The sequence below is a fragment of the Betta splendens genome, chromosome 17 (assembly GCF_900634795.4).
Source record: "Betta splendens chromosome 17, fBetSpl5.4, whole genome shotgun sequence".
Lineage (NCBI taxonomy): Eukaryota > Metazoa > Chordata > Actinopteri > Anabantiformes > Osphronemidae > Betta > Betta splendens.
The window spans coordinates 7209507-7234059 of record NC_040897.2 but is presented as its reverse complement, the minus strand read 5'-3'; the positions used below and the strand labels follow the sequence as shown (position 1 = coordinate 7234059).

General features: G+C 47.4%; 6 protein-coding genes across 7 annotated transcripts; 3 read left to right on the top strand and 3 right to left on the bottom strand.

Annotated features, from left to right (window-relative positions):
* Positions 1 to 92: 92 nt before the first annotated feature.
* On the top strand, positions 93 to 1871 carry sec22ba (SEC22 homolog B, vesicle trafficking protein a). Its single transcript, XM_029131836.3, has 5 exons — positions 93 to 300; positions 567 to 676; positions 776 to 936; positions 1041 to 1187; positions 1296 to 1871. Exons 1-5 carry the CDS (start codon positions 226 to 228, stop codon positions 1448 to 1450), a joined length of 648 nt encoding a protein of 215 aa, XP_028987669.1. The 5' UTR covers positions 93 to 225; the 3' UTR covers positions 1451 to 1871.
* Positions 1843 to 3588, bottom strand: imp3 (IMP U3 small nucleolar ribonucleoprotein 3). The gene is made up of 7 exons (XM_029131838.2): positions 3353 to 3588; positions 3036 to 3143; positions 2877 to 2951; positions 2684 to 2763; positions 2528 to 2579; positions 2342 to 2414; positions 1843 to 2188 (listed from the first exon to the last, which is right to left on the bottom strand). Exons 1-7 carry the CDS (start codon positions 3487 to 3489, stop codon positions 2162 to 2164), a joined length of 552 nt encoding a protein of 183 aa, XP_028987671.1. The 5' UTR covers positions 3490 to 3588; the 3' UTR covers positions 1843 to 2161.
* An 892-nt stretch (positions 3589 to 4480) lies between these two features.
* Positions 4481 to 9209, top strand: slc35a3b (solute carrier family 35 member A3b). Its single transcript, XM_029131835.3, has 8 exons — positions 4481 to 4736; positions 6267 to 6564; positions 6638 to 6789; positions 7195 to 7335; positions 7416 to 7584; positions 7995 to 8113; positions 8209 to 8342; positions 8574 to 9209. Exons 2-8 carry the CDS (start codon positions 6366 to 6368, stop codon positions 8665 to 8667), a joined length of 1008 nt encoding a protein of 335 aa, XP_028987668.1. The 5' UTR covers positions 4481 to 4736; positions 6267 to 6365; the 3' UTR covers positions 8668 to 9209.
* A 179-nt stretch (positions 9210 to 9388) lies between these two features.
* fam78ba (family with sequence similarity 78 member Ba) lies at positions 9389 to 12732 on the bottom strand. The gene is made up of 3 exons (XM_029132515.3): positions 11578 to 12732; positions 11201 to 11480; positions 9389 to 11101 (listed from the first exon to the last, which is right to left on the bottom strand). Exons 1-3 carry the CDS (start codon positions 11910 to 11912, stop codon positions 10859 to 10861), a joined length of 858 nt encoding a protein of 285 aa, XP_028988348.1. The 5' UTR covers positions 11913 to 12732; the 3' UTR covers positions 9389 to 10858.
* Positions 12733 to 12852: 120 nt separating this feature from the next.
* On the top strand, positions 12853 to 16511 carry cmpk (cytidylate kinase). The gene is made up of 6 exons (XM_029132516.3): positions 12853 to 13111; positions 14106 to 14252; positions 14619 to 14771; positions 14864 to 14940; positions 15110 to 15206; positions 15737 to 16511. Exons 1-6 carry the CDS (start codon positions 12968 to 12970, stop codon positions 15776 to 15778), a joined length of 660 nt encoding a protein of 219 aa, XP_028988349.1. The 5' UTR covers positions 12853 to 12967; the 3' UTR covers positions 15779 to 16511.
* Positions 16512 to 17115: 604 nt separating this feature from the next.
* bcl6ab (BCL6A transcription repressor b) lies at positions 17116 to 22569 on the bottom strand. Of its 2 annotated transcripts, none has more exons than XM_029132683.3 (9): positions 22374 to 22569; positions 20603 to 20774; positions 20294 to 20515; positions 19368 to 20204; positions 19164 to 19279; positions 18901 to 19068; positions 18695 to 18825; positions 18473 to 18610; positions 17116 to 18367 (listed from the first exon to the last, which is right to left on the bottom strand). In XM_029132683.3, exons 1-9 carry the CDS (start codon positions 22402 to 22404, stop codon positions 18227 to 18229), a joined length of 1956 nt encoding a protein of 651 aa, XP_028988516.1. In that variant the 5' UTR covers positions 22405 to 22569; the 3' UTR covers positions 17116 to 18226. The 2 variants fall into 2 exon arrangements, with proteins under 2 accessions (XP_028988516.1, XP_028988515.1); XM_029132682.3 differs by lacking the exon at positions 22374 to 22569 and adding an exon at positions 20956 to 22332.
* Positions 22570 to 24553: the final 1984 nt, after the last annotated feature.

Genomic DNA, 24553 nt, shown 5'->3' with positions numbered 1-24553 from the left:
TTCATACGTTTTATTTACGTGTTTTTTTCTTTTTAAAAAGCTGAGAAATTGACCATAAAGTTCCATTTCATCAGTTCCCAGTCGGACCTAATTCGGCGGTGCACCATGATCCTCAGTACAGCCCATTCCTCCCATCGCGGATGTTGTGAGTCATCGTTGGAGCTAGTGAAGCATTGAGTTTTTGCGGCTCACTTTTATTGACCATATCTACTGATTGACATCAGTATGATTTTACTAACAACGATAGCTCGTGTAGCGGACGGACTTCCTCTGGCTGCGTCCATACAAGAGGATGAGCAGGTGGGACACGTGGCTAAACACAGGGCTACATGTCAAACTCCACTCACTTTCCTGATGCTGGATAGCGATGTGTTTTAGTAGTATGTTGGGAAATGCATAAATATTAAAAATAACAGTAATATGTTATTTTGTAACGTATTTTTGCTTAAATGTTACATAGCAGACTACACCGATACGTGACGTCATTGAGATATTTTTCTATAATATATCAGCTATTTCTGATGAGTCGCTGTGAAGGATTCACAGTGATTTCCTACCTTTATCAGTCAGGTAGAGACCTGCAGCCGTACCACAGCCAAGCCAAGCAGCTGCTCCGTAAACTGACTGCACAGAGTCCGGATCGCTGTACGCTGGAGGCCGAGGACATGAACTTCCAGTCAGTAAACACTCAAGTGAAGAACAGAATCCAAATGTGGCTCCCACTGTTGTCTGAGTTGGTATAAGTGAGTATTAACTTGAATGGAACTTGTTTTAGCTATTTAATGGCACAGGGCGTGTGTTACCTGTGCCTCTGTGAGAATTCATTTCCCAAGAAGTTGGCTTTTGCCTACCTCGAAGACCTCCACAACGAGTTCTATGACCAGTACAGAAGAAAGGTGTCCTCAGCCACGAGGCCGTACTCATTCATTGAGTTTGGTAATACTATCTCTAAACCTTTTAGTTCATAAAACAACTCACTGTTCAATTCCTGCTGAAAGAACCCCGTCACTGATGTATGTGCCATATACATACTGTTCCAGACACTTATATCCAGAAAGCCAAGAAGACCTACATAGACAGCAGGACCAGGAGGAACCTGGGCAGCATCCACTCAGAGCTACAGGATGTCCAGAGAATAATGGTGGCAAATATTGAAGATGTTCTACAAAGAGGAGAATCTCTTTCTGGTTGGTACATCGAGGCTGTGGTTCACCATTGAAAACGTACCAGGAGATCTTAGTGAGACAATGAATGTCACTGTGTTAAAAGTCACTATCTCATCTTGCCTCTCTCAGCTTTAGACACTAAAGCCAGCAATTTGTCCAGCCTGTCAAAGAAGTACCGCAGTGATGCCAAATACCTGAACACCCGCTCCACGTATGCAAAGGTGGCTGCTGTGGCAGTGTTTTTCATCACACTTATCATCTACCTGCGTTTCTGGTGGCTTTAATTGAAGCTTGGTTAAGGTTATTCTTTAAAAATGAAACTTTTAGCAGCTTTGTTACACTTGTTATCGACCAGGGTGCCTTAAAGTGTTCAGATACACTCCACACCGATGAAGGTAAGGTTCTGGTTTCATTGTTACCTTTGGGTGATTCAGTATAAACTGAATCATATGTTTAGGTATGGAAGCCAATGCTTTGGCGAGTGTTGAGTCGTTGCAACACTGTTTACTTGAATGTTAGGAGGTAATTTTAAATGTAAAGTTTACATGCTTGTAGATGTTTCTCTCAGTTTTAGCATGAGGGAGAAACCACATGTTTATGCAAAGGTTTTGTGGAAAGACTACTAATACTGTGATAATACTGTTTCTTATTAAGAAAGTTGTACTATAACAAAGTCTTAAAGATTAAATTTTTATTAAACTGTTAGTGTGTATTTTACATTTGCATTGATGACACAACAGTGACTGTTTGCATACTTATTGTAAATAAACACGGGTAACTCACAAGTGTCACACCCATACTCAACTAGCACAAACGCTGACAAAATCTGTACTTCCATGAATAAGTTAAGTTCTGAAAGTGTAATCCTCCTGTGTCATTAAGTTGTAGCTGTTGAAATGAGAACACAGAGATCCAAACAGGTGACACATGGGTTGTGAAGATCAAGAGTTCCTGCTCTTGGTTCTTTCCACCAGGACAACATATTGACAAGAAAGTTAGGCCACCAGGTCAAAGTCATCTCTCTGCAAAAGAAATGCAATGGTCAGTCACACCTGATCAGAAGTAACTGCTAGACCTTGATAACTGCTCAATGACTATTTAGTGTCACAAAATGAGGTAATTTTCTAAAGCTCTACTGGCATTTCTCATTAAGAAGGTATTATGTATGTACTCACCTCGTTATTATAATTCATGATGTGCTTCTTGATCTTTGAGGAGTCCACCCAAGTGACAAAATCTTCCATATTTCTGAAAACATCAAAGAATCAGATCCACTGAGATATAATTTAATGTATTATAAGACATGTTTTGTATTTTCTATCAAGTTCCATCAAGACAGCACCAGGAATGTGTGAACCAACCTTGTTACTAGAAAAGCTGGGTCTGTGATAAGCTCTGGGCCAACACGCACATCTGACACCAAGTCAAGGACAATGCTGGAAATAAATTTTACCATTTGTGGCAACAAATGTACAGTGAAACAAAAAAATAACAATATTATGTGTAGTGAAGGATACGTCCTTGTTCTATAAAGGTGATGGCTGTCTTTAAATTCTGAGCCATGCAGAGGTTCACCATGATGCTGGGGAGCCTTCTCCTGCAGGAGTTAATCAGATGAATAGAAGGAGAGCAGATGAGTGGACAGAGGGTGACAACAACAGAGTTAATGAAAGTATAACATGATGACAATGTATGAGTGCAATGACTCACCTGCAGAATGAAGAAGCGGTGACTTTCTCTGTGAGGGAGAGATTCTGTTTGGTGGGGATGAGACCTATGTTGTACCTTAAGTAAAGAAACAATACAATGCTTAGAATGCAGCGTATCCCATAATACAACAGCACTGGGTCATCACATCGCCACACTCACAGTTTCTCCAGCAGTTGATGTGTGCTCTGAGCTCTGAAGCCATCTTTCTCGTTTAGATCTCTGATCTTCTGGGCCAAATCTCTGACGTTACGACTCAGCTTATTGTACCTAAACGAGTTTAAGCAAAACCCTCCTTGAAATCTCGACACTCAAACAACGAGCCAACATCACAACAATTTATATTTCGAGTTAGCGGAACCAATATGAACAAACAGCTGTGTCCTCAAACGCTTCATGCAGATGTTTTACCACACACTAACACACAGGAGACTGATGAATCTTAAGAAAAGTGACGACACACAGATGCCGTTACTCACTTTGTGTAGTCCTCCCTCTTCTCAATGTGATATTTTCTCAACACTTTCACTTCGTGCAGGTTGTTGTCCACCTCCCAGTTGATGAAATCCACCTTCTTCAACAGCTTCTGTTCGTGGTACTTTAATTTACGAACCATTTTTGCTCCCTTTTCTGCTTCAATGCAGCGTATTCACAACACTAGCTCCCTTTTCCACAAGCTAAAAAGCATGGGGAACACAGGAAGTTCCGGTTCTTCTTCTACGGATATAAATTCAGTATCTCCGTTGGTCGCGCTGAGCAGCAGCGCCACCCACCGCACTTCGAAGTATTACTCCGATCTTTTTTGTAGTAGAATCAGAATCAGGGGCACAGTTTAATAGACTGACTGCAGTGGGGAAGAAGCTTTTCGAGGTCCTGCTCCTGATGGACCGGAGCCTCTTGCCAAAGGGAAGGGGCTGAAAGTGTTCATGTTCTGGGTGAGAGGGGTCGGCTACAATCCTGGCGGTCCATCTCCGGCTCCTGGAGATGCGCAGCTCCTGTAGAGACGGGAGGTGGCAGCCAATCACCTTCTTCCTTATTCTTTGCAGTTATTACATGATTTACGACCTATGTTCTGCAATTAATGTCTTTGTCTTACTTCTTCTTTATGTATTTGACATTTAACCTAGATTGTTCAATGGTTGTCTCTGCCTGATAGACTCTGGACTCAAGGCCGTGGAGTTGTGTCTCTCTGTCTGTTGAGACTTAGCGCTCCTTCCTCTCTGATAGTCAGACGCCAGTGATGCAGGTGTGAGAATGTAAACATCTCCACACACACAGCGACAGGGATAGGATGGTGCATGCAGGGATGGGATGGTACATGCAGTCTGACTGGGCAACTTGAGGAATGTGGGCTCTTTGCATAACACCTTCGTGGTGTGTGCGCTGATTTCCCCAGCTGGTTTCTGGTTTGTTGTTGGGCACGATCAACATCCATGTTTTTGATTTGCTTTCCCCATTATTTTTATTTTCCTTTATTTTTATAATAAATCACACAAAAGACACCTCTCTCATCTGCCTCTTTATGGGAAATTTCCGCCTGCTCGTTTGCTCGCGATCAATCTCACATTACGTTTGCAGCACGATTTCCTCCAACAGGTGTCACCAAACATCTGCAGCGCGCGCGCGCTCGGCACATGTCGCCCCGTTGGCGCGCGACACAGAAGCGAGCGACGCCTGCAAACATGCCGCGGCAGCTCCTTCCCTCGCAGCCGCGCGTCACTTTCCTGTTTCTTTTGGCCACGTTTCAACTCTAAGGCGTCCACTGCGTCTGCCTGAACTTTATGGGAGCGACCACGCCGCGCGACCGGACAGAAGAGGACGTGGGCTGCCACTCGCGTGCTCGGCTGAGCGCCTGTCCTGCAGGTAGGTGACCGTGGGATGCGGAGCTCATCACGCGGGTCCAGCCTCGGGGATGGGGGGGGTTGCGCTCACTAGCGTTAAACGAGGTGGATTAACACTGGTTCCAGTAACCCATTCATTCGCCAAATGACGGATAATCACGCGAAGTTCAGTCAGTTCGTCAACTTCCTTGAATTAAAATGTGCGTCTACCCGGTAGTGGTCGCTCCATCGCTTCTACTTTCACCACAGATCCACGTCACCGGCTGCCGGTCATTCATTCCCCGCAGGCTGTCGGGGTTTGAGACGCGGACGTTTTGCAGTTGAACCGGTTTGCTTCGCTTCGCAACAAGCCGCTCGTCCCGTAGACCGAGTTGTGGTGCAGAGAACCTGATATGCAGGAAACCCGGGGCCCCGTGCGTGATGTTCCACAAGTGGAGCAGCAGCTCCCTCAGGTCTCACACACAGCGTCCTTTGACTGAATCAACCAGACTCAACCTGTACCTGGCGCCTAAAGAGAACCCCCAATGCAAGCAGCCAATTATCCCATAACACTTAATATCTGAGTATATTACCGGACGTGTGTGTATCTTCGCCTCCGGGGGCTGATTTGCATAGATCTATGATGTGTTTCTGTTTTGACGCTGTCCCCTTTGTGAGAGCGGAAGGTGCAGGTGCGTCGGCGCATCTGTTTTTTTTCTGCATCGCTGCTTTTACTACTGTTCTGTCACAGTCGTGTTTTTATGGGAACGCGCCCTGCGTCTGTCTTGACTGGTGGACGCGGCTGAACGCTCAGCGACACGCAGGCGTCCGTCGTGACAACATGCGGGAGCGTGTGTAACGTGAAGACGGACCAGTTCAATAATAGAAGCACCTGAGGTAGAAAGACTTTATTACGCATTAAAAGGTGAACGCATGAAAGGAACAATACGTCTACAGTTACCGTTTCACAACTCTCCGTGCGTGGCTGGCAGCTGAAACTGAAAGTCAGCAGTGTTTCTAAGTAACTCACACGCGCACGCACACACACACACACACGCACGCGCGGAGACAGAGGGGGATTGTGCGTCTGTGCCTCTCTGAGCATAAGGAGGTCTGTGTGTTTAACGCCGCGCCTCTCGTTGGGTCAACACACCGAACCTCCTCCTTCCACCCTCGTGTGACACCTGAAGCCACACCCCAAACACTGTTTGCTGGACTTTAACCCGCTCACTTTCACAAAATGAAAATTAAAAAACAGTCCATGCGCTCACAGTAAAAGATTAATGACCTACAGTAGGAATCAGTGCACTTGTCAGGCCAGACATTTCCTGCGGGATGCCTCAGTGACATCATCATGTATTCAGCCTATTCATGCACAGGCGGTTGAGGGGAAATCACATCAAACCTGTTCATCATGTTCCGTTTGCTCTGTTTGCCTGCAGCATTTACACCCTTCGCTTATTTAAAGCAACAATCTAGGGGCCTTCATTCAAACGCTCCTTAAATGAGATGTGACTGGTTGGACGGCACTGATTTGTTTTGTTCCTCTTTCCTCCACATGAAACATTCACAGGACCTGAGTCCCTCGGAGGCAGAAAAATCTGACTCAGCGTTTAATGTGCACCTGGAAGTGTTGACATCATTCCCCCCCGAAGGCACAGATTAGAGCGCGATGTCGTCCCAGGCGTCCGCGAGGCTGAAGCACCTGTCTCTGGGGGTGCTGGTGCTGCAGACCACCTCGCTGGTCCTCACCATGCGCTACTCCCGCACCCTGACGGAGGACGGCCCCCGCTACCTGGCGTCCTCCGCCGTGGTGTCGGCCGAGGTGCTGAAGGTCGCCGCCTGCGCGCTGCTCGTCTTCAGGGAGAACGGTGAGCGCGGACGAGGCTCTTCATCACCTCCTCCGCTGAGGCGGCGGCGTCTCACTCTCTGTGTCGGGCCCAGATTTCAGGGTGCAGGCGCTGAGCCAGCTGCTGAGGGAGGTGGCCGAGGAGCCGGTGGAGACCCTGAAGCTGGCCATCCCCGCCGGCATCTACACGCTGCAGAACAACCTGCTCTACGTCGCCTTGTCCAACCTGGACGCAGCCACGTATCAGGTCACGCGCCAACGTGCTGCTTTGAATCTGATGTTTGCAGAACTATCTACTGGTTGATCACAGAGATTTGTCCTCATTGACCATTTGCTGGACTGTAGATGCCGTCCAGGTGATCATCCAGGTGAATTGTGACAAGCTGTTGACAGTTTATGCTTAGTTTGCATAGAAGTGTCGGCGGTTTAGCCTCTCATATCATAATAGCCTTTATTCTGCTAAAGGTCACGGGGGGCGGAGCTCGTAGCAGCTGCCCGTCCATCACAGCGCAATATGTATTAATGAATAGATTATTGAGATCCCTGTATGAAAGTCCTGGTGCTCAAACAGGACACAGCCGTGTCCATTTGACTTAACTGGTATATTTACATATATGTTCATGCTGTTTTGCTTGGTCCGTGCCACCCACAGGTCACTTACCAGCTGAAGATCCTCACTACAGCGCTGTTCTCCGTGTCGATGCTGGGGAAGCGTCTGGGCTTCTACCAGTGGCTGGCCCTGCTCCTGCTCATGGCAGGGGTCACGCTGGTGCAGCTCCCGGCGGGAACACAGGTGAACTTAACTCTGCAGGGCATAAAAGCGGCTTTATTGAGCTCACAGCACAGCGGCGCTCTGTGTTTGAACCTCCACAGGGGGCCGCAAAGAGCGAAGGGGAGCAGGCGAGCGCGTCTGCAGGGTCCCAGTTTGTGGGCTTGATGGCGGTGCTGACGGCCTGTGTGTCCAGTGGCTTTGCCGGAGTTTACTTTGAGAAAATCCTCAAGGAGACGAAACACAGCGTGTGGGTCCGCAACATTCAGCTGGGTGAGTAACTGTTTGTGTCCAGTAAGATGGAGCGTGTGTGTGTGTGTGTGTGTGTGTGTGTGTGTGTGTGTGTGTGTGTACTTGTACTTGTATTGTATATATTGTATGAATGTATGTATGTATGTAATAAGCATATTACATAATTGTTGGAAGGTCAGGAAAATGATTCCTTGAAGTTAAATTACTGGAGTCATAAAAGAAGCCTGAAAAGCCTGATTCATTAATTCCTCGGCTACACTGACCTCTAGTGGCGGTTTTGTGGTAGTGAACCACATTTTCACCTATGAACACATCACTGGGTGTAAATTCTGAATTAAAGCGTAGCTACTGCTTTGTTTGTGGCTTTTCTCGGCCTGTTCTAGCAGAAACAATGCCAAACCTCGCCTGTGTGTGTTTCATGGTTCTTCCAGGTTTGTTCGGGTTTGTCTTTGGCCTCGTGGGAATGATCGTATACGACGGTCAGAGGGTGAGGCAGTTTGGGATGTTTCAGGGCTACAACGCCATCACCTGCGTGGTCGTTGGTTTACAGGTTTGGTCGTTATTGTCCATTAGTGTCTCATGAGCAGGCGTTTGTATGTCTTTGTGTGGTTTTGTGTTATAGTGAGCACCTGTGTGTGTCTGCAGGCTCTGGGCGGGCTGGTCGTGGCCGTGGTCATTAAATATGCAGACAACATCCTTAAAGGATTTGCCACCTCCCTGTCCATCATCATGTCCACGCTCATATCCTATTTCCTCTTGAAGGACTTTATCCCCACTGGGTAAATACACACATGCTCACATATAAAATAAATCACAGCTCGTTTTGAATAATTAAAGAGAAGACTTCAGCAGAAATAAAGAATGTGCCTGAAATATGAAATTAATGCATGTTAGCTTCTCGATGTTGGCATATTGCTCTAAGGCCTCCTCTGTCCAGCGTCACACATCTGTATATATAACAACTCTTGTTACCATGACACCAGCTGACCCGCTCCTCTCCTTTCCTCCAGTCTTTTTTTCCTGGGAGCGGTGTTGGTTATCGCTGCCACGTTTCTGTACAGTTACGAGAGCAAACCCGCCGCTAGCAGCCCTGCCACGGTATGAAGGCAGATACGTGACCGAGGGGCCAGACACCCGGGACTCGGCCCCACGTCAGCACCAAAGCCGTGGAGGTGTTTTCTGACATTTTTCAGAAGGAGCACATTGTTAACGCACAGGGTTCAAACTGCAAAAACACACAAGTGCAATTTAGGAGGGTAGAAGGAGACTGGGATTAAACACAATGTTGTTAAGGGTCAAAACTTTCTGTTGTATGTATTTTTATACTTGTGTTGTGGGATCTGGGCAAAGCAGCGAGAGGGCGACTGCTGTAATGGTGCTGAGAGCATCGGCCTCAGACGGAGGAGGGCTCCTGACAGAACCTCCATCTAGTTTGCTGCAAAGAGGAGGGGTTACCTCTGTTCAGAGATGCTGAATGGCTTTTTTTAAGATAAGATAGGAAATGACGGCCTTGACCTTGCTGCTCCAGGTCTGAGTATTTATATCTCCATGCACTTATTCTACTCTTACCTAAATGAAAGTAAAGTAAAGACCTTTATGCAAGAACAGATGAATAAATTAAAGTATCATTTATTCTGTTTTAACCAGCCCTGCCTTTTATCTTTTTTTCATACTTAAAAGGGAAATAAATGAATAAATTGAGCCCTAAGAGTGTGTGTGCGTGTGTGTGTGTGTGTGTGTGTGTGTGTGTGTGTGTGTGTGTGTGTGTGTGTGTGTGTGTGTGTGTGCGCGCGCGCGCGCACAGAGAGATAGACACACCCATGAATATTTTGAACAGTTTTTTTTCCAGTTCAAGTTGCAGTGCAAAACCAGACCAGTCTCTATAGCAACAGATGGCTGAATGAGCTGTGATGCAGCGGCAAATGCAAATAACCTATTTTAACCTCTGAGTATCTCACATTGTAGTAACAAACATTTGTATTCAACAAAGACCCCGGCGAATCAAAACAGGACAGGCAGATGAACAAGAAATTATTTTGCCAGCGTGTCTTTTTTTCTCTTTTCGCTGATATTTGTTGACAGTCACAATCTTTGCATAGTTGTGGATTTCAGAGCGAATGGGCGACGTTGCTGCTGTAGTCATGTGCGTGTTGAGGTGGACGGGCTGGGAGAAGGCAGATGGGAAGGTGAGGCGTGAACCTGGAGAGAGCACAGATGGACATGGAGTCATGTGACCCGACTGAGGAACGGCGGCAGGGACCGGGCTTCAGCCATGATCATCTGCAGAATAGACCTTGAGTTAAAACAATCTACATGTGTTTAGAGCCGCGTTGGACTCACCCTCGGTGTGAGTCTATTACATACGATGTGAGGCTATGGTTGCTTGTTTAAACTGCTGTCTGGCACTCCTCCAAGTCTCTTATACTGCACTTACTGAACCAGCAGCTGACATTTACTCAGTGCAAGAACAGGTCCAGACTATCAGATGCCCTGATAGTTTGTCACACTTCTAAATACAATATCAGCTGCACTAAAGAGGCTGACAAGTTCCAACACTGTGCATAAGTTTGGTGTATTAGCAAAGACTCCAGTCAAAGTAAGAGCAGGTGTGTTTTTCTTTCAGACATTTATGCCAGGTGGGTGTTTAATACAATCTGAATGATGAATGAGATTATAATCTTAACCTAAAAAGGTTCGTATAATATCATATAATCTTAAATCTTCTGAATACATCCTTAAATTCTGGTACTGAGTGTGCTGAAGGCCTTTATTGGCACCAATGAGGTTTAACCAGCCACAGGGTTGTGTGTGTGTGTGTGTGTGGGGTTTTTTTTTTTTTGGCTGACTTTTCAATCAAAACGTCTTCGCGTATCAAGTTTTACAAAACAAATGCTGTTCTCCAACGCCTCTGGGACGTTTCTTTATCGCTCTCATGCATTAAAATCTACAGAAGGATGCAGGACGCAGTTCTCCTTGCGGCGTAAACACCTCTGTGGCACGTTTAAAAACAGCGTTCCAGCTTTGCTAAAAGGCAGGCAGAACTCTTCCAAGCAGTCAGACGGGCCTTGACCTCCCTCCACGGCCTTGACGCGAGTTTATAGAACGCTGCGCTGTGCCGGGTCCAGGAAACAATATCCACCCTGGCTCATGGTCCAAAGCTTTCAAGGGTAGTGAGCCGCTGGCATCTCCAGCCCAGGAAGACCGTCCTGTCTTCACGACTTCACCCTTATGCTCCCCCTCCCCCCGTCTGAAAGAGGAGGAATGGTACCGTTGTCCGCGACGCGAGCGGAGGCTCTTATTTTGGCGGTATGACCACTAGTGGCGCCCCCCGGCGCGGTCGCCACATCAGCACCTGGGCGTCGTTGGCGTTGGGCCTCCCGAGGGCGTTGGGAGGAATGGGCTCCTGGTAGTTTAGGATGTGCGGCTGCTCTTGGTACGGACGGCCCACCAGCGAGGCCCGGGAGCCCAGAGGCATGTCCGGGTCCACGGCGATGTCCACCTTCATCTGCCATCGGACCGTCTGCAGCACAATGCGCTCCTGGAAGAGCAGAGCGGCACAATGGAGGCGATGAGGACGCAAAAAATGAGGTAGACGCGTTTCATATCAGCCTTAATGTGTTTTTTGGGGGTTTCTGACCTTGGTGATGGAGTTCATGGCCACCAGCCAGGTGATGAAGCTCTGGTCCCTGGTGATGTGGGTCAGCATGGGCGTGTTGCTGTTGCTGATGGGCACGGCCCAGGTCACGCTGGGGTAGAAGTTGTCATTCATGCTGACGGTCAGGCGCGACGGCTTGGACGTCGGGCCGGTCAGCGTCACCGTCTCCGTCGTGTTCCCGTACCAAGGGTAGCTGACGCCGTCCGAGTCGCTGATGGCCTTGACCCGACCCTCTCGCAGTTCTGGCAACTCCCAGCTGGACCTGCGGCAGCGCACGGAGACAGACGGTGAGGCTCGGCACGCTAGGGACACTCACAGCAAGGAGGAGGCTCCTACAGTCTAAGGGGATCTTTACTTACATGCCAATATCACCATAGGTGTTGTAGAACTCCATCTGGGTGCAGGCCTGGATCCAGCCCACCACCCAGGTCTCATTACGGGGCACCGGTGGCATCACAACACCCGCCGAGGCCCGGAAATACGGCGTCTTGTAACGGAGCACGATGGGCGAGTTCTCCTCGATGATGGTGGGACACTGGTCGATGGAGGCGGACACCTCATACACCACAATGTTCTCCCGTCGGATGCGGGGCTTGCACGCGATGCTCTGAATACAGCCCATTGTGCCGGCGACAAGCAGAACGAGCAAAACCGAAGAGGAAGGGAGCAAATGATACCTGGCCAGTATGTACATCAGTCCCCTCCGGGTTCCACCCCTTTCCTATGAGATGTGATCTTCTAATTGCCCATCACTGATTGGCTGGGAGGGACAATTTGGAGCACAACTGGGAGAATCACAGTCACCACCGATCAAACGTGAAAACATCCGCCATTGTATTTTCTGGACAACTTGGGGACTAGAGGGGAAGTATCACCGATCTCCGCAGCCTCCTCCCCCCGGTCTGCCTGCTGACTGCCGCACTGCCCTTGGCGCTCGTCCCCAGAAACTGCAATCCGGCCTCCCTCGGGCTGCCGCTTCTTGTCCGCCGCGCGTGCGGAGGCTCCCCGGTTCCTTGTCGAGTCCACGCGTCCGGCTGCACGTCGGTGCCCCTTGATCCTGCTGCTCAGCTCCAGGCTCGGCGCTGTCATGTCAAGCGGCGACAGGGCAGCCAGGTGCGTCAGAGGAGGGGGGCTGGATGCCTTTTGTTCGCTCGGCTCTGCCCGCGTTAGCCCCACATCGGCACGGCGCCCTCGAAAGACAAAAGCGGGCTCTTCATCACTTTGACCTACATGAAAAGAAGCTCCATCAAATGCGCTAGGATGCGTTACAAAGGCGAGACAGCGGCGCTATAGCGGGCTAATTTACTGTTTTCCTCGCTGTGCGCTTCCATTCTTGGGGACGCATGAATGGTGGATCATGAATGAAGGCAGCGAGGCAGCACAAATGCAGCTCGGCCGTCCGTCGCTATGTTTCCCCGAGCCGCTGAGCATCACGGAGCTAAGAGCATCCTCCTCCTGCCGGGTCGGGTTGTTCGGTTTGGAGTTGCTGATGCTGGAGAGGCAGGGGAGGGGCGTCACCCGACCTCTGCACTGAAAAAATAACAAGTGCGGGCGTGGCCGCGGCGCGCGTCACGCCTCTGCGCGGCTCCCATTGGTCGGTTTCGGGCAACAGCGGAAGTCGTGTCGCTCGGCGCATCGACTTTTCGTCCTGCCCACCGAGACTGACACGCATTCGCCGGTGAACGCGGAGTATTGTCCGTGGTGTCGCCCCGCCGGTTCACGCGCTTCTGCAGCCGTCGGCGCTGGTGTATGATCGCTCGTTTGCTCCGTAACGTGTGTCAGAGGGCGCCGAGCTTGTTGTACCGGGTGTCGCTGATGATGAAGCCGCAGGTTGTGTTCGTGTTGGGCGGGCCTGGCGCCGGCAAAGGGACCCAGTGCTCCAAAATCGTGGAGGTAACGAGAGATGAGAGAAAAGACAATGAAAAGTACTGGCTGTGATGCTTAGGGTTAAGCGTGTTGTGGGGAATATGTGTGATTCAGTGACGTTTTGGGAGGCTATGTCTTTTAATGCCGCATTTTACGAGTAAATGTCTGAATTTCATTGACTTCCGGTTGTCCTCTAAAATGAACCTGTTAGCCAGCTAGCTAGTTAGCCACTCAGTCTACACAGTTCGTTTCACACTTTACGACAAATGTTACACGTATTTTAAATAAAGTGTCCGTGTTTACGTATTATGAGCCAAAAAGTACAATCTTAACAAAGTTATTTTAACAATTCGTAATATCTGGCATCTCAGTCAAACCTGCTGAAGCAGCTGCCTACTGTTAATACTGTTCAGTCAGAAGCCTGAATAACTAATATATACAGGACATACTTTACTGACATCTATCCACGTTGTCACCCTATTATTCAGTTGTGTAATGGTCTTTGGAAGCATAGTGCACTTCACTGACTTTGAACAAACAGAGAGAGATGTTGACGTAGACATTTATTGGCTGAGGAACTTTCGCCTTGATCTCCCCATAGAGCAATAGTTTGTCATTATCAGTCAGACTTTTTATACACACATATCACCAGTAGGTAGAGAAACTATGGCTGTTGGTGCATTTGCTGTATCACATAGGATCCAGGATTCTCCTTAAGAACGCTGCTTTGAAGCGTGTCTGAATTGTAAAGTCCTGAAGGCTCCACAGGTGTTTTTGACTGCGATACCAGAGCTTTTTCCACCTGCCTCTGTACACGGATGTCAGTGGGTGTTGGCTGCTGTGTGGTCAGACCTGAACGCCAGCTTTGCACAGAGGCTCCTTTTAGTTTGTACACAAGAAGCAAGCTTTTTCTTGGCCTGTGAATGAAAGGGACGCTAGCCTGTCTGTTTCAGTGCAGAGCTTGACTGTTAACAGAAATCTATCACCTTCTTTTCTTCCAAACCCCACATTGACTCTTTAGAGCTACAACTACACCCATTTGTCTGCCGGAGACCTGCTGAGAGCAGAGCGAGCTAGAGAAGGCTCAGAGTTTGGACAGCTCATTGCCAGCTACATCAAAGAAGGCAAAATTGTCCCAGTGGAGATCACCATCAACTTACTCAGGAAGGTAAGTACAGGTTGTAAATCAGATTTACGTAACAGGAAGCAAACCCAAACCAGACTGTGACAGAGCAGTTTACCTATGACCTGTACTAAACTTAACATAAGGATTCAAGGATGTGAAATATTACACATACACACATAGTTTAGAACAATCAAATCTTTTTTTGTACCAATGTGTGCACAGAGCATTTTTCAAATCCTTCAGCCAAAGGCATAGTATAGCAAGAGGTCATGCATTGTGAGGTAATGTAAGTGTTACAGGGTTAATGTAGACATGAGTGTTTGTCCTACTACTCTCTCCTCAATTTGTTTGATGAAATATCAGATTCTGAATGAATAAAAAAAGCATTTGTCCCTCTTGTTTATTAAGGCAATGGAAGAAACCATCAAGGGAGATGAGAAAAAGTTCCGCTTCCTTATAGATGGTTTCCCTCGCAATGAGGACAACCTACAAGGGTGGAACTCTGTCATGGACGGCAAAGCGGACGTCAAATTTGTGCTGTTCTTTGACTGCGGCAATGAGGTAAGTCAAGGATGCTATAGAGCTCAGACTTGCTTGTCTTATTTAATTGCAGCGTGTGGAGCCTGGTTGTTTATGGACTATTTGATCCACAGGTTTGCATTGACAGATGTTTAGAAAGAGGGAAGAGCAGTGGACGCACAGATGACAACAGAGAAAGCTTGGAAAAAAGGTACAATTGAATCACACACTTCTGTCTGTACTGTTTGATCAGGATGGATTTGTCTGGCCTGATTTAGCAGACCTTCAAGTACCTGCTTGTGTGTTTTGACCTCATTCATTTCTTCTTTTAGTCCCTTGTGTATTCTGACCCCAATAACAGACATTTTGTTCTGATGCAGAATCCAAACCTACTCTCAGTCTACACGACCAATCATTGAATTGTATGAGAAACTGGGGAAAGTCCGCACTGTAGACGCCTCTCGTTCTGTTGATGAGGTGAGTCAAAAACTGAACAATGAAACAACATCCACAGACAAGAGGAGGGGGAAATCGAATTAGTAGGACCACTAAAAAGCCTTAAGAAGCGCTTTACCTGATTGCAGCTACATGTTGTTAAAAACAAGTATTTTCCAGAAATGGAAAGTAGTTAAACAAAAAAAAAAACAAGACCATGGACAAACCATACATGCATATGGACAAGTACACAGTATTATCAATGCTTCAGTACTACATGATGAACTCTAATTAAGAGAAGCTGTCATGATGGTCAGACAGAACAGGTATGTGACGTCACAACGTACTGGTCACATTTACTCAGAATGGACATTAAGGTCAAGTAGAGGGTGTATGATAAGGAGACCGCTCTCACATTTGTGAATAAAGCAAATTTTATATCGTGTTAAAACCAGAAAACAAGGGCAGTTTCAAAAATCTGTATCTAGAACAAACTTTATACTGTGGGTGACATACGATGATTTGATTAGTGTGATCGGAGTTTGTAACAGTGGCTTATTCTTCACTTTCAGGTGTTTGGTGATGTCAAAGCCATCCTGGACAAAGAGGGTTGAATTTTCACAACTGCCAACATTCATTTACCTTTTTTAGTTTCTTTTTTTATCAACTACAAGTACACTAAAATACGTTTCTATGTACATTCATGACTTTTTACTTTTTGTTGTCCATCTCTTTTGTAAGCTCTGCACTGTTTGTGAGTGTGTTTGCAGTATGGAGTGAATGACATGTTTAACAGGTAGTCCTTATCTACTGCGTATGTGCAGATGGGCTCACAGCTTTTCTTCACTGTTTTCATAATAGTTTGGGGCCTTTGCATAGGAACAAAATGAATTGTTGGCAACAGACACACTATTATGTCAAGCAAAGGCACTTATAGTACTGGAGGTCTCTGTGGAACGGTAAATATATATCACTTAGGTCTTCAGGGTATCTTGACGCTGGGAGCAGCCAAAATGCTTCAGACCAAATAGTTGTTTGACCTGATGATGACTGATTTTAAGACTTCTGTACTGCATCCTTAATAGAACACACAGCTGTCTGGCATTCAATGGAAGAAATAACAAGGTTGGGAGAGTTGCCATGATAGTGATCTGATATTAGGACTCATTCTCTGATAAGTGTTTGACTTTGTACCAGAACACCTCAATGTGCTTCACCACTGCTGTGACACCTTCAAGTAGTCGGACTGTAATAAAATCTGGAGGGAAGGGTGAGCATTTTGTTAAATCTGTACTGTATCTCGTTGCAGGAGGGTAGATGAAGAAAAAATAAATGTAAAAAAAACTGCTTTTCCTTTTACTCTTTATTCACTTCTCAGTGAGAGTTTAAGCGTTGAGACATCACGCTGTATACAGTAAGCTTAATGCTGCGGTGCGTAACACAAATCTGATAAAACTTCAAAAAAACATCTCCAACCTTCGCCACAAGGGGGCGCCATGCACCACTGTAAATAGAGCGCTACCAGATTTAAAGAATTGCCCTTATTACACTGTGTACTTAATATATTTCAGCATTTATTCATTTATTTATTTAATACTGATTCATACTGTTTTCCAGACAACAACCCCCCCACCGCCCCCGTTTCCCCCAAAGGCAGCTTTCTTTGATCACTATAGGAGTATAAATGTGATTAAAAGGCTGTGAGGTATGCACCTGCAGTCAATGATTAGTCACTATCACGACACTGAGAATGTAATATATATTATGAAATCAGCCATCTGTATCTTTGAAAAAGGAGTCAACAGCTCTATAAGTGCTCCTACCACTACTGAACAAATCCATATTCTAGCAAGAATCACTCGTGACATGCTCATGGTTATGGTGTTATCTGAAGTGGGAAGTACATGTAGGTAGCATTTTCACTGATAATAGAGACAACAAACTCCACAGCTGTTTAGAATATTGATTTTTTTATTGTTGTAAGACACTGGCTTACATTTGACTAATATTCCTGAGCATTTTTAGCTTGAGGCCTGGTGAATATGCATTTTAAGAGCTACACACACAACATCACCGACTTCCAAAACAACAGTACCTGACATGCATACACATGACAGTAGGACAGAGTACCAAATGCACAAAGCTCAACAGCTCTTCATCACTACTTTGAGACCGACACACCTGAAGTGTGTTGTATGAAAGTCTTGTTAATAAAACTGCCAAAGAAGCTAGTACTGCTTGTGAATGTAAGGCACTATGAATACAACGGCTGCATTAGTGCATTATTATACATATCGTTAGATGAAATACAATCACACTTGAGTCGTTTCCTGCTGACAATAGATCAGTGAAGCACCAATACAGAAAAAAAACCTCTACCAGGGACAAAAGCTGAGCCACAGAAACGGATAAACATTGTCAACATGTGGTGTAGAAACATGAATTACAGCATAATGAATATGTGCAAAATACCAAAAAGAGCTCAATATTGGAAAAAAAATATGTACACAGCTTGTATAAATGAATAGCGAGCTACAACTCGTACCACAGACTGTAAAACGGCTAAATCACAAGCCCGTGTGTCAGTGAAGCCTACATCATCTAAAAAAAAAACCCAAAATATATATATTCATTCTCTGCCAGCAGACGGCCATCTGAAAATATATATTATCTTATTTACAAAAATAGTCTAATGAAAATGCTTAAAGGCCACAAACTATGGCCATGTTACTGGGTAAACGCGTACCGATATGGAAAGCAAAGTGTATCAGTGACTTATAGTCCAAATGAGAAAGAGGACTGTCTTTCTAAGCCAATGCTCTGTTAAGAAACACACACATCCACTCAAATTCACATTAAAACGTTACATTCTGTTGTGTGACATTCACAAGGAAAGCATAAACCTCTACAATCTTTGAAATACCAAAGAGCTTACATGCGCATCATGTACAAATGCATAAAAGGGTAAATACAACATTTACGTTTGTATTCATAAAAAAAATGAAACTCCCCTGTCGACATTGTGACCGACGCGTGAGCGAAACGTGGACACAGCAGCAGACTCAGCAGGAGGTCGGGCCTGTAGTGATGTTGCTGGACCCCCTGTGATACTGAGCCTTGGTGTTGGTGACGGCGCCGTGCTTCTGCCGCAAGTGCAGCCTCAGCTGACTCTTGTGTCTGAAGTGAAGGTCGCATTTTTCACACTGAAGGAGAGAAAAACACTGAGTGACTTCAGAGTTTCATCCTCCCCCGTGAGAAGGGGGGCCGCTCTCCGACTCCCGGACGGCAGATGGGAACAGGAAGCTTACATGATACGGCTTCTCTCCGGTGTGAATGCGCATGTGGCTCTTCAGCGTCTGCAGGTGGCGGAAGTGGGTCCCGCAGATCTCACAGGGGTACGGCTTCTCTCCGGTGTGGATTAAGACGTGGGCGCGGAGATGAGCGACCTGCAGGCAAATCCAAACTTCCATTAAATGTCTACAAACGTACTGAAATGCGGTCCCACACACACACGGCTGCTTCAGACTCACCTGGACAAACCGGGAGCCGCAGGTCTCACATTTGTATGGCTTCTCTCCAGAGTGGATGCGGGTGTGGGTTTTGAGGTTGGCCGGCCGGTTAAACTGGGCCCCGCAGATGTTGCAGTGGTACGGCTTCGCACCTGGAGGTGGACATCAGCGTGTTAAATACAGGTTGTGGACTCGTTGAAGTGACAGCGACGTGGTTTCTCTCCCACCTGTGTGAACGGTCTTGTGGCTGGCTAGGTTGCCCTTGTAGCGGAAGGCGGCTTGGCAGCAGTCACACTTGTATGGCTTGTCGCTGTGGACCTGGACCACGTGGTCCTTCAGGGCGTCTTCCTCTGTGAACTTGGAGCCACAGCTATTGCAGAAGGATGCGTTGTTTTCTGTGGAAACATGTGACGCAATAAAAAGGTTGACGCGTGTTCTCCACCTCGGTGGTTTCGGGCGGTCCTGCCGGACTCTGGTGGTGTGAGCTTACCACAGCTGGAGGAGGAGTACTTGGTAGTGTCGTCTCTGCTGTATGAGCCAGGAGAAAGGTGGCCCAGGTCCAGCTGCTGAGGGCTGTCACAGCCACAGGAGGAGCATCTGTGGTCACTGCTCACAGGAAGAAAACACAGTTCAGTTTTACAGACCTAGCGTTTTACAGTCAGGTGCATTTGCCAGCTTTTCTCAGCAGCTCTACCTGGTGTTGCTGCAGCTGTCGACGCTCTGAGCCCTGGACACGTCGTGTCCGTGCTCGCTCGCTCCGTCGTCTGCCTGAACCTCAGTGTGATGGCCGGCTCCCCCCGTCCTGCAGGGACTGAGTGTGGGGGACATGCCTGTAGCGTCTGCACCGCCTCCCTGAACCTCCTCACTCTCACTTGAGGTTTGGTTCAGTACGATGTACTTGTACTTCTTCCAGTTGCGGGCCTTCGCCTCTTTGGGGTATTCGGAGGCCTGTTTGAGGCTCATGGTGGCGTTTCTGCTGCTGCTGGACTCGGTGGGTGAATTTGGCTGGCAATCGGATCGAAGTGGGCTTTGCGGGCTGCAGATGACCCCTTTGCTGAAGCCTGAGGACAGTCTAATGCAGCTGGTATGTGGGTGCTGAATGCTCTCTTCCTCCATGGGAGCAGCGAGCCCTTGAATGATCCCATGAGCTCCCGCTGGTTGTGTGGAAGCAGTGGGAAAACTTGGGTGGGAGATGTGGATAGCGGAATCACTTGGAGCCACGCTGGCATTCTTTACCTGTGGGCTTCTTGTTTCGGACAAAGCCCCTCCTCTGGGAGGGGGGCTGAGCCTATAGAAGCCTTCTGCTTTCCCAGCAGGGGGGTGATGGTCGCCATAAACGTGATAGGAGCCAGAGGTGTTGATGCCCCTGAAAATGCTGGGAATGTAGCCCCTGCGCTCCTGGGGGGTGGGTGAAGTGGCGCTTGTAAAGTCTGACTGTTTCTCATCAAGGGGCCTCACAGCAAGGATCTGCTCCGGTAGATGTGGTGAGTCCGTCTGTCCCTCCTCACTTTGCATATTCAAAGACGGATGCCTGCAGAAACATGTTCAAGTCACGTCCCGTTCGAATCCTAATGACGCAACGGCGCGAGAACAGAATGAGGCTGGCATCTTTTACTGTACCTGGACTTGATGAACCTGTGGCAGGTGTCGGCTACGTGCTCCATCTGCAGGTAGATGGCTGTGTTCATGGTGGTCAGGACCAGACTGTCCTTAATGTTCAGGCAGGACGAGTACATGAAGTCCAGCAGGATGGAGAAACCTTTGGGGTCCACTTTGGGGTCCAAGCTGATGGCACTGAGGTTGCTGTTATGTGGGTCCATGAACACTGAATAGAAGAAGCCGCTGCAACAGAACGAGGCAGATTACTTTATTTGAGGGTCCGAAAGAGCAGAGGTCATTCGGCCGTCGGCTCGTGGTGATGGCGCGTACCTGCAGGCCACCAGGACGGCCTTGTGGGCGTGAAAATGCTGCCCGTCCACCTGGATGGTGACGTCGGTCAGGATGTTCCTGCTGCGGAGGCGGTTGAAGTTGAGCAGGACGTCGCCCGCATGGCGCGTGAACTGAATGCAGCCATCTGCAGTGGTGGCCATGCTGTCGCAATCTGAGCAGGAGCAAAAGTAAAAACATATAAATAAAGCTGCAGGAAACAAAACTGTAGTGACGTCACTATGGGCAGCATTGATCATATTAGGTGTAACAGTTTTAAAGTTGTCAGGAAGAAAGTAGTAGCATAATCTGTCAGCTAATATTTGTCAATTAGGTGTATATTGTACATTAATTACCACTGTCATGTGACGTCAAATATGATCCTCCATCTCGTGCTACTGCCCTTGTTTTCCAACTCTCCCAGTTCCACCTGCTACAGACTGACTGCACCCACCCTTGATCCAGGTAATTAGCTTTTGGCATAAGGCGTTGGAAAACAAGCGCGTGTCGCTCGAGGACTGGCTTTGACAGCGCTGCTCCAGCCTAAGCCACCTGTCCTCGAGGCTTCCGGGGGAACCGAGACTAGACCCCGACACGTGTAGTGCCCGTGTTTGCCCACAAGGCGGCGCCATTGTAGAGAGAAACGTCAAAGGGAGGCTCGACACACGTTGCGGCGTATTATTCGCCTAAACTTTGTTATTACACGTTTACGTTTAATGATTAATTTTGTACATTATAAATGTCACGATGGTGGTTTTCCCCGCGCTTCCCTGCAGTTTTCTGGCCCGTGACAGCGCAGCTATCTGCTGGCAGCCTGCAGCCTGTTGGTTGTAAACGTGTTTGACGCCGAGCACATTCCGTCCTGGCTGCTCAGATTAAGTTGCCAGTACACGGGGAGGTTTCCTGTTCCTGGATATAAGTAGACCTCATCTCATTTAACCCATTAACATTTACTCCCTCATGCCGAACTAATCTCCCCGGACACGTTCAAGGCGCAAACACTAGACTGGAGCAGCATGAAATCGCGCGGGTGCGATTTTAAAGCAGCGCTTATATTACAGATTTATACTTTTTGCTGCGTAACGGGCTGCGAGCCAGCGAACAAGCGGAACACGTCCCCGCAAGTTTAGAAACGCCAGAACGCGGTGGCGTTTTGGGGCCGTCCCGCACTTTCGTCATATGTGTTGGGTGCGCGAACGGCGTTTTGCTCGAATAAAGCGAACGCAAAAAAAAAGTCCCCAGACATTTTGTTTCACCAAGTCGAACGTTCGGCCGCTTTTAACTGAGACGAAAACAACATTTAGTTGGATGTGGCTCAAGCGGGACTGACGGCCCCGTTGCGCCACTTTTGTCCAGCTGTAACTTGCAAAACTGATTCAAGTAGACGTCAACTAATAAAACGGTGGAAAATAATAACACGAGAAGTCAAATGACTGGTAACTACAGTTAATACAAACTAACGCCGCCAAACTCTTGGTTCTTTTTTACTTATAGTAGCTGAAAAAAGAGCGCTGTTACACAAACTACAACCGATTAATAAATCTATACACACAAGCTGAGCAACACTTCCATTAAAAGCAGCTCAATGCAGTGTAGCTGTCAGAACTAGCCCCGGAGCTCACGTCCTTCACACAAATCTAACCAAAGAAATCACGAAATATTAAAATGCTGGAAAAATCAGCCCCAGAACAGCCGAGGCAGCCCCGGGAGCATCCGCTACATCACTACACTCATGACCTAATGCTGAGAAAATAGAAAGGGAAAAAAAAGTCACCTTGTAAAAGTTTCCTCGAAACTCTGAACATCCCCAGTTCTGAGAATCCAGTTCTAAGAAACACTGCAGCTCAATTCTCGGAATTTCAACACTGGACTGAACCATTATCCGCGGCGCGGGGGAGCCGCTCTCCGCCGCCCGCCGCGCTGCAGCCCTGCGTCAGCAATGATGCGAAGTACAGCGCTCGGATGTTGAATGAACCCCGGTTTAAAGAGGTTGTTCGTGTTTATTGAAGAGTGCATTTAATATTTGTGCGCGTCGTTTGCGCTGTTAGCCCGCGCTAGTCCCCGTGTAGTGGTTGCGTCCAAGTGCAAGGTCAGCGACCGAGTTATAAATACCGTGGGGAACATGAGAGCATGTTGTGCCTGAAAGCCTGGCCGAGGTGCCGCGACGAGCTGTTAAAACATATTCATCTTCTTCTAATTCATAACAAGACCCCATTCCGTTCTTCCCTGTGGCATGTGCACACCACGTGTTGGCGTTATTTACGTCCACATATTGTCCGGTCCAGGTTTAACAGCAGACAGCTGAAGTTGGGATGATGCTTCGTGCGATCGTGCTTTTATTTTGTAACTTCAAATGGAAACTTATGTACGTGAGGGTGGGTGAAGTCCTCAAGTGTGCAGAAGGCCCACTTGCTCTCTATGTTCCCACCACTTCCTGTCTCAACACCACAGCTGTTCAACGCAAAGGGGAAAAAAATCCTGTGTACTTACCAGTGTATGAATAAACAAATACTGAACTACCTGAACTTAAATTTAACTAAGAAAAAACCACAACATCTCTGAACCAGAAACTACAGAAACTACAACTTAAACAAAAATATCATGTAATATAATCACATGACAGTATAATTAAGAGTCTGCTGCCGTGTGACATGTTTTAGATACTTCACTTTCTTGGTGACTCACACCAGATGAACAGTGACTAACTGGTACAACACGAGTGACTCTGGACACAGGTTCTCTGTCATTTTCATCAAGGCCCTTTAGTTGCTCATTAACAACTCTGTATTTTATGAATAAAGTTGGTTTAAGAATGGGTCAAGGAAGGGGGGCACTTTCCATTCATTTTACTCATTTTACTCCTAATAACCTACTTTGTAAACATGCGTTAGACCATAAAGGAAGTGAAATTATAATGACATCATGCTCTTTATCAGGTGTGGTGCTTGTTATAACTCAACAGCAAATTTAATCATAAGAGCAACATTTACAGAGAGGACTCGGAGCGTTTGTTATAAATAATAACTCATATTTAGCAACAATAAACACAAGTACATGTGCAGACACTCTAATGCTTCCTCCCACCCACACATCACACTACTAAGTTTCCTGTTATTTTCCTTGTGTTGCAGAGAAGACCGAGTCTTCAGAGCTCCTTTCCCCATGAAATAAATGCGCAGAGCAGCTCAAAAGGTCTGAATTGCTGCCGTACAGGTGTCTATGGCAACAAAGCCGTCTATTTCTAGCTAATGTTATTCCCCTGTGGTTATTGTTAGTGGCCCGAGTTTCTGTGGGTTGCGCGTCTTCACGTCCTTTTGAACGAAGCGATATTTGCCGGTGAGACGGAGGCAAAGCTAGTGCAAAGTCAGTGCCTTGGCAGGAGATTAGCGGCGAGTTTCCTGGTTTGGCTGTTTATTCGCGAGCACCGGACGGGCACAGATCCGATCAGTCGGCCTTTCCCCCGTTTATATCAGCGCAGCATCTCTGGCTCCACGTTAGAGCGAGCGCCGCTGCAGCGCAAGAGCTAGATAAGCTAGAGCAGATGTGAAACACGCAGAGGGCTGCGTGTGGTAGACACGTGCTGGTTGAAGAGTCAGATCAGCATAATCACAAAAACACGCTGCCTCTTCATCTTCATTGCCGAAACCCGTTGGAGAAATCTGAAGGAAACAACAATATTGTAATAATGTGTTATAAAGCGCACGTGCTGCAGAAAGAGCAACAAAAGCATCTCATTGCTTATATGTGCTGCGTTCCACTCATAGACCGAACCGACGTCTCCCCTGGTTTTCTCTGAGGCCCGACACAGGAATGCATGTCATAAAAACAACGCTCCGTGGGATTTCGCCAGCCAACCCTGGGGTAAATCTGCTGCCGTGCCTCCTCTCTCCGCGTCGCTGGGCCAGAGAGGCTCTGTGCTGGTTTAACAAGCACCCCCCCCCCCCCCCCCCCCCC

Excerpts from the sequence above, each read along its gene's own strand:
- sec22ba (XM_029131836.3), top strand. The coding sequence starts at position 226 with ATGATTTTACTAACAACGATAGCTCGTGTAGCGGACGGACTTCCTCTG. Across the intron at positions 937-1,040 it reads GTACTCATTCATTGAGTTTG|ACACTTATATCCAGAAAGCC; the intron begins GTAATACTATCT and ends ATACTGTTCCAG. Across the intron at positions 1,188-1,295 it reads AAGAGGAGAATCTCTTTCTG|CTTTAGACACTAAAGCCAGC; the intron begins GTTGGTACATCG and ends TGCCTCTCTCAG.
- imp3 (XM_029131838.2), bottom strand. The coding sequence starts at position 3,489 with ATGGTTCGTAAATTAAAGTACCACGAACAGAAGCTGTTGAAGAAGGTG. Across the intron at positions 2,952-3,035 it reads CATCAACTGCTGGAGAAACT|GTACAACATAGGTCTCATCC; the intron begins GTGAGTGTGGCG and ends TCTTTACTTAAG. Across the intron at positions 2,415-2,527 it reads CCAGCTTTTCTAGTAACAAG|AAATATGGAAGATTTTGTCA; the intron begins GTTGGTTCACAC and ends TGATGTTTTCAG.
- slc35a3b (XM_029131835.3), top strand. The coding sequence starts at position 6,366 with ATGTCGTCCCAGGCGTCCGCGAGGCTGAAGCACCTGTCTCTGGGGGTG. Across the intron at positions 6,565-6,637 it reads GCTCGTCTTCAGGGAGAACG|ATTTCAGGGTGCAGGCGCTG; the intron begins GTGAGCGCGGAC and ends TGTCGGGCCCAG. Across the intron at positions 8,343-8,573 it reads AAGGACTTTATCCCCACTGG|TCTTTTTTTCCTGGGAGCGG; the intron begins GTAAATACACAC and ends CCTTTCCTCCAG.
- fam78ba (XM_029132515.3), bottom strand. The coding sequence starts at position 11,912 with ATGTACATACTGGCCAGGTATCATTTGCTCCCTTCCTCTTCGGTTTTG. Across the intron at positions 11,481-11,577 it reads ACCTATGGTGATATTGGCAT|GTCCAGCTGGGAGTTGCCAG; the intron begins GTAAGTAAAGAT and ends GCGCTGCCGCAG. Across the intron at positions 11,102-11,200 it reads CCATGAACTCCATCACCAAG|GAGCGCATTGTGCTGCAGAC; the intron begins GTCAGAAACCCC and ends CTGCTCTTCCAG.
- cmpk (XM_029132516.3), top strand. The coding sequence starts at position 12,968 with ATGATCGCTCGTTTGCTCCGTAACGTGTGTCAGAGGGCGCCGAGCTTG. Across the intron at positions 14,253-14,618 it reads CCATCAACTTACTCAGGAAG|GCAATGGAAGAAACCATCAA; the intron begins GTAAGTACAGGT and ends TTGTTTATTAAG. Across the intron at positions 15,207-15,736 it reads CCTCTCGTTCTGTTGATGAG|GTGTTTGGTGATGTCAAAGC; the intron begins GTGAGTCAAAAA and ends CTTCACTTTCAG.
- bcl6ab (XM_029132682.3), bottom strand. The coding sequence starts at position 21,082 with ATGCCAAAAGCTAATTACCTGGATCAAGGGTGGGTGCAGTCAGTCTGT. Across the intron at positions 19,280-19,367 it reads GACAGCTGCAGCAACACCAG|TGACCACAGATGCTCCTCCT; the intron begins GTAGAGCTGCTG and ends TCCTGTGAGCAG. Across the intron at positions 18,611-18,694 it reads GCGGCTCCCGGTTTGTCCAG|GTCGCTCATCTCCGCGCCCA; the intron begins GTGAGTCTGAAG and ends ATTTGCCTGCAG.